Source organism: Bombyx mandarina, chromosome 05, assembly GCF_030267445.1.
Source record: "Bombyx mandarina strain Sakado chromosome 05, ASM3026744v2".
Taxonomy (NCBI): domain Eukaryota; kingdom Metazoa; phylum Arthropoda; class Insecta; order Lepidoptera; family Bombycidae; genus Bombyx; species Bombyx mandarina.
Genome location: NC_143212.1, coordinates 12,054,679 through 12,062,137, shown reverse-complemented (window position 1 = coordinate 12,062,137; position 7,459 = coordinate 12,054,679). Strand labels below are relative to the sequence as shown.

The 7,459-nt window shown below is 33.1% G+C and overlaps 1 protein-coding gene across 1 annotated transcript; it reads left to right on the top strand.

Annotated features, from left to right (window-relative positions):
• Nucleotides 1–2,232: 2,232 nt before the first annotated feature.
• Nucleotides 2,233–7,415, top strand: LOC114246092 (5'-3' RNA helicase armi). The gene is made up of 5 exons (XM_089727798.1): nucleotides 2,233–2,678; nucleotides 2,767–3,179; nucleotides 4,204–4,356; nucleotides 4,610–6,883; nucleotides 7,050–7,415. The coding sequence occupies exons 1-5, from the start codon at nucleotides 2,486–2,488 to the stop codon at nucleotides 7,392–7,394; spliced, it is 3,378 nt and encodes a 1,125-aa protein (XP_089583924.1). The 5' UTR covers nucleotides 2,233–2,485; the 3' UTR covers nucleotides 7,395–7,415.
• The last annotated feature ends 44 nt before the right edge of the window (nucleotides 7,416–7,459 follow it).

The following is a 7,459-nucleotide window of genomic DNA, read 5'->3' as shown; positions in this document are numbered from 1 at the left end:
GCGCATGCTTTTTTTCGTTGCAACAGTTGTTTGTTTAAGTTTTCCCTGACGCGATGGCTTATCAGTTCACATCACGGGAGTATGTAGCTATGCTTCGTGCGTACTTTTTGAGTGGAGAAAACGCGAGTGCAGCTGTACGTATGTACAGGGAAGACACCCAAACGCTCGACAGCCAAATGTGCGAACCGTGGTAAATGCTTACCAGCGTTTACTAGATCACGGTTCATTCCACGCACGGTCACCTACGTACGTCAAGAACAAAGAAGACCGGCGTTGTCACAAAATCTGTACGACGATGTACTAGCGTATTTTGAAGAGGATCCCCGGCGGAGTACAAATGACGCTGATCGACGGTTTAACATCAGCCAGTCCTGTGCCTGGAAGATTATTAATAAGGCTGCATTACATCCATATCACTACAGGAAATCTCAAGAATTAACGCCCATGGACTTCTTTTTGTGGAGTGAAATTAAGAGACGTGTGCACAGAAGCGAGCGAATTAGGCTCGAATGATTAAAACAGCGCATATTGGACGCTATTCACGAAGTGAAAAGACAGAGAAGCGTACTTCTCTCGTTAAAAACAATTTAATGAAACGAGCCCGTCTGTGTATTAACAATAGTGGCGGACATTTCGAAGGACAAATGAAATACTTGTAAGTTTAGTAAATAATACCTATGTAAATAATTATTGTAAATAGCACCTGATTCTAACTTCATAAATATGCCAAAATTTCTCTTTTCTTTTAGTACAGAATACCTTATTTATTGTAATATTTGTTTATTGTTTTCTAATCACATACGTATTTAATTAATTGTAAAAAGGTAATTTTGCCGGTCCTAAGCCCAGATGAATATGAAGGAGAGGTTAGAATTTAGAAAATTAAATAAAGTAGGTAACTACATCACATGTTCTTTTGTTTCATTTTATTGTCTAAGGCCATCTACGTCACAAGTACGACAGTACGAATGCGAATGAGTAGGATGGAATACCATCAATGAAGTTCAATGAACTAATGAATGGATTGTAAAGTAATATGTCCATGATTTCAGTGAGATTTTTTACAATAAACAAATGATAATAACTTTGCTATTTAAAGGTATTATAAGATTTTTCCGTCACATATATGATAATAATGTCTTCCCTAATATGTCCTTAAAATTTTTGTACTAGTTATAAAATAATGGTGTATATTATCCAATAATAAAAAGCTTTTTATTTTTGATTTAATACTATTGTATTAAATCAAAATTTTGATGCAAGAGGCATAGTTGGTCCACTGCGTCATTCAGAAGCCTGCTCCTTCTGGATGTTAGCACGTGCCAGCAATTTCGGTGTGGTTTACTGTGGCGGCTTCAGTCTCAATATACATTCGCACTATATTCACTGCGGCCGCCGTGGCGTTTGGAATATCCCGTTTTCGCGAATGCAAAATATCCAGAATACCAGGTTTTTTAAAATTGTTTGTGGTTTTTTCTGGCTGTTCCGATGATAAAGCCAGAGTTGAAAATTCTTCAAGAAGATTCCCCAGTTCACGGTGCACCATCTCTTTTGCAGACAACATGTGCTTTGGTTGGCGAAAGCCATTTCTGAGTGTTGGGTGCAGATATGTGGATATTTGGGTCACGGTCCTCATTTCGTACGCTAAAAGTCTACCAACCATATTGTGGTTATTGCACTGTAGTTTTTAAATGTAATGCACGGTAATTTGATCCTGAAACACGGTTTTTTTTTTATTTGTAGCTTGTATATTTGATCTGGTAGCACTGGTGTGAACTGTGAATGTAAAGCGTAAAAAACCGGTATTCTTTAATAAAAACCGGTATTTATCTGTATGTATAAAAACCGGTTTTTCTCCGGTTTTCTTCGAACCGGTTTACATCCCTAGTAAGTATATACAAAAGTTAAAATTCGTTTGTGTTGTAAAGAGGTTTAAATATACGGTTGGTTCCTTTTATGTAGCGATTAACATAGATAGGTATTAATACACATAATACGCGAATTTATGAGGAAAGGATTGTAGTATTTTGTACTAGTAATGTCTACATCTAGCAATCTTTCACAATCTACCTATTCTTCATCTGAAGCAGAAACTCCGCAAGTATGTATGCTATTTATTGATAATGAAATTATTGTAGTGATGTCGTTAAAAATTATAAAATATCTTATTGATGCTTCCAATCCAAGAAATATTTTTTTTCCTTAATAATAAATAAAAAACTCGTGTTATAGGTAACAACACAAAACAGAATACCAAATTTTGATCAATCATTAAACCATGTCCACCTTGGTCACAGCATAGAGCAATCTAAACACTGTGAAAAGAAAGAAATGCATCAGAAAAGAATACAGACTTTGAGAAAGGAACTTGAATATATTAAGTCAACAGAATGGGAATTCGAATATGATAAAGGATTTGCGCAATAAGAAGTCGCTGCCATCAATTTAATTTTCATTTTAAAGTTATTGTTGAAGTAAAAGAAAAATGTTTTCATACATGTCTACATTATTTAAATATTTGTTTTCTAAAAACTCTGAAGAAGATGACAATGAAAAAGAAGATTTTTTAGCAGAACAACTGTTGGATCTGGAAATAATTAATGAAACTCAAAATGAATATGATAATAAAACAGAAGCTCATGAATTTCCCAAAAATACAGTTTGCTTCCAAAAAACAGGTTAGTATGAAAAATTTTGGAAATAGATCTCGAAGATAAACCACAACACTTAATAAAATTAATGAGCTAAAAATTTTTACCTTTTCAGGAGTCATAACCTGCTTAAATACCTCAGAAATTGTTATTGACGATTCACTGTATTTTGATGCTCAGTCTTGTACTTTGGATTTAAAATTTAATGATCAAGTTCTGTACCTTGGTTACAAAAACCAAAATGATTCTACAGTTGTTGTCAGAATATTAAAGAATTTAGGAGCATTTTGGGACAGTGGAAGAGATATAGAGGAATCTGAAGAAACTGTCTATGGTATCATTGAACATGTCGTGATTGGAGAAGTTGATGAGAGAAAAAATAGATATGTGTACGTAAAAGACAGTGATATAAAATTTAGCTTAGATGATGTTGCTTCAAATTTAGTTCCAGTCAGTGGTGACTGGTTAGAGTTGAAATGCAGTGTTCAGTGGAATGAAGAAAAGCCCACTGATATTTCTCCAAGCCAGGTAATAAATATATAGTAATTAATAGATACATTTTTTTTATTTTTCTTTATATCTCTTGATTTATTAAGATCGTATTTATTAAAGGGAACGTAAAATGGTGCACATAATATGTCTGAGCTGTGTTACTTTGAGAGTTCATTGATGCTATACTTTCAGCCATTTCTGTTTTTGTTTTATATGATTATATGCCTTGCTTAGTTGTAAAGTAAATTTGAGTAAAAACTACTGGTTCCACAGCATAAACATAATTTCTTACTGTGGGGTATTTTCTTAAGGGCTATTTAAAATTTAAAATGTAGTAGTATTTTCATTAAAGTTACATTAATAGCCATGGCTACATATACAAAAATCTAAGAATTAAAAATAAACAGCACACTGAATTTAAAATCAAAATATTGACCCTTGAAAGGTAACGTGACTAAGCGACAATAACTGCTTTGTACATAAATGATAAGCAATAACCATATTCGATGCGCAAAAAATATATTTTTCTAGGCCTATTAAAATCATTTCCATCCTACAGCTAGATTCGTTAGAATTTTTTTTTTCAAGTATTTCAGCCTTAAATTACTCTACTGTAAAGTTCACGCAATGTCGCTTAGTCACGTTTGCCTTTCAAGCGTTGATATGATAATATATGATAACATTGAGGCTAAGCAACATGAATTTTATTCTTCTTAATAATTTTATGAGTTATAAAATATTCTACTATTTGTTGTTGACACAGCAGGTCTATCATTATAACAATATCACACATACTATCATTATAACAATATCACACATACTATCATTATAACAATATCACACATATCATATATGACGATACAAAAGATTTGTCTTAATGATCAAAATTTTACTATCCAATGTTTGTATTCATTGGTCTAGAAAGACAGACAAACAAAAAATGAAGTCATGGCTTTCTTGACACTAAAACTTTTATGGAAAATGACAAAATTTAAAATTTTTATTTTTATTTTTTTCAACGCAACTTCAATACAACAACTAACAGACAATATATTTTCAGGTTTTAAAAGTGAAATCAATTAGGCCCTTGAGAAGTAAAATCAAGAATGTCATCATTGATGAATGGTTTGGTGATTATGGAATATGTGATAAAAACATTTATTTTAATAGACAATCAATGCAAGATGGGAGTGTACCACAAAAAGGGAATAATGTAAGTGTGTTGTTATTCTTAAAAGATCAGAATATTTCTTATAAAACTATTAACTATAATTAGGAGATTAATAATTTAAAGAAATTTTGTTGAAGTCTAAAGAAATGGGTTTTATCATTTATAGTAAGTTAAGTACATTAGTACTAGAATCTACATAATATGAATAATTTAAAAATCGAACCTAGGTGTCTAATAATGTATAAAAAGAGTTTGTCAGTCATTGAAATAATATATACTTTCTGATTATTGTTAGGTGATGTTAGAAGCTATTGAAAGCAATCAAGGATTGTGTACATGGAGAGCTACCAAAGTAATAACTATACAAGTTAGTGAATTAATTGAAGATGTTGATAACACTCACACTGATGAAGAAAATAACAGTTTGATAATAGAACAAGAACAAAAGATAAGTGTCACTCATCCAATAGATTTTGAAAATATAAATTTTAATGAATCAAAATCAATGGTAATAACTATTTTAAACAACAGTGGCCAAATGCATTATATTAATAAGTGGATTGTTCTCAATAAGAAAAAGGACTCACAAATAAATCTTACGCCTATTTTAACAAAACCTTGGAGACTTTACCCACAACAAAAGTTTACTTTGACTATAACATGCAGACCAAAATTCTTAGGTAAAACTAGGGAACATATAAAAATTCTATTTAAAGGGTTTCAGATAGATAGGTATGTTAATATTCAGGTGGTAAATGATCTGTTTTTAAATAAAAATGCCCCACATAAAAGGAAGACAGTGCAAGAGAGCATAACGAAAATGAAGGAGATTATATCAGAAAACAACAATGCATTCATGCCTGGTGTTAAACCATTGAAGCCTCCTAATTTTATGGCAGTTCGACTTGGCGCATTTGCTATTCCATCTAAAGTATGGGCGGCAGTACTAGGAGATTCCGAACAAGCAGCATATAGTCCAGACTTTGATCAGATTATAAACAGAATTATAAGTTTTCTGCCTTGCCTTTTACAGCCTTTGAATATTAATAATTATACAGATAGATGGCATACATTACTCTATATGGAAGAGATACAACAGAATATAAACATGCGAGTGTATGATTTGTCCAAAGTCTTTTTGATAAGGTGTCAAGAATATCTTGGTGTTGAAATAAAAGAATTATCAGAAAAAAGACCAAGTTTAATGATTGGGGATAAAGCAATAGTCAAAGACATCTGGGATAGCAATGCACCTGCCTATGAAGGTTTTATACATATCATTAAAGGAGATGTAGTCCTTATGAAATTTCATCAGAAATTTCATGAATCATATACAGGGAGTGATGTGTCCATAGAATTTCATTTTAGTAGGACAATGTTTAGAAGGGCCCACCAAACAATAAATTTCGCAATTACCAAATTGGGTCCTGATGTCTTATTTCCTTCTCGTGTTTCTACTCATTCTTGTCTGCTTAGTCAAAAAAGGCTAAGCACACTCAAATGGTTCAAGAAAAATTTGAATGATTACCAAAAGTCTGCCGTTTTAAACATCCTACAGGGAGAATGTCGTCCGCTACCTTACTGCATATATGGACCTCCAGGAACTGGAAAAACTGTTACTGTAACAGAATTAATTCTACAAATATTGACACAGTTTCCTGATAGCAGAATTCTAGTAGCCACTCCTTCTAATAGTGCCGCTAACCTCATCACTGAAAAAGTTATTGAATACAGAGAAATGTTTTCGGATTCAATTTTGAGGTTGATAGCACATCACCTCGTAAATTCTGATAATCTTCCAGAATCAATAAAGCCTTTTTGCTCAACTTTAGATTTATCAGCAGAAAATACTAAACGAAGACAAATAGAATCAGGAACAAAGTCGAGAGGCACTTCGTTTATTGGCAGACATCGTGTCACTATTGGCACTTGCTACTGTCTCAGTGGGTTGATACAGCTAAATTTACCAAAGGGACATTTCACACACATTGTGGTTGACGAAGCAGGTCAGGCTACGGAACCAGAAGTTATGATTCCTCTAATACTAGCAGATAAAGAAAGTAGTCAAATAATTCTAGCCGGCGATCCAAAGCAGCTTGGCCCAGTTATTTTGTCGAAATATTGCAAAGAACTGGGCTTGGATGAGTCATATTTATCTAGAATTCTGGAAATGTTTCCGTACCAAAAAGATTACGACGCTTATAATTTAACAGATGGATTTAACCCGAGACTTGTGACAAAATTAAATCACAACTATAGATCATTACAAGAAGTTTTGCAGTTGCCAAGTGCGATGTTTTATGAAGCTTCTTTAGTTGCTAAACTTGATAGAACTTCACCATGGGTAACGAAACTACTAAAAGTAGTTTCGGAAATATTTCAAACACCGGATTCTGAATCGGGAGGTATATTCATGTATGGCATCAGAGGTTGTAACGCTAGAGCTGAAGACAGTCCATCATGGTACAACCCACAAGAAGCTTCAATGGTGGCACTGACCGTCTGCAAACTATATAAAAAAGATATTAAACCTGACGATCTTGGGATAATAACACCTTACATAGCACAAGTACGTACCTTTGCATTGTAATAAGTAAGCTGTATGAGTGATCATTTCGATATATTTTCTATTCATAAATTTACTCTAAATTAATAATATTTCCAGTATGATAACCGCTAGCAGTCTGGCGTATAATAGTTTCGTTAATCTTAACATGATAAAACTGTGATTTCAGATTAAATGTATACGCCTGTTATTTGACGCGATGGGATTGCCGCAGCCTAAAATAGGAACCGTGGAAGAGTTTCAAGGGCAAGAGAGACCTATTATTTTAATATCAACTGTGAGATCTTCGGAATCGCATTTACAAGAAGACCAAAAAAATTCATTGGGCTTTGTAAGAAGTGCGAAAAGGTTAAATGTTGCTCTTACGAGAGCTCAAGTGGCGGTCATTTTGTTTTGTGACCCTCATCTTTTGTGTGTTGATCCATTATGGATCCAAGTAATAAATAGCACAGTTCAAAATGATAAATACATTGGGTGTGATTTACCTCATGTTGTAAAGAACATTACGAAATAAATAGGTATATAATAGTAAAAACGCTTTTTATTTTTTGCATTTTTATTGCAGCCTTTATAATTTTA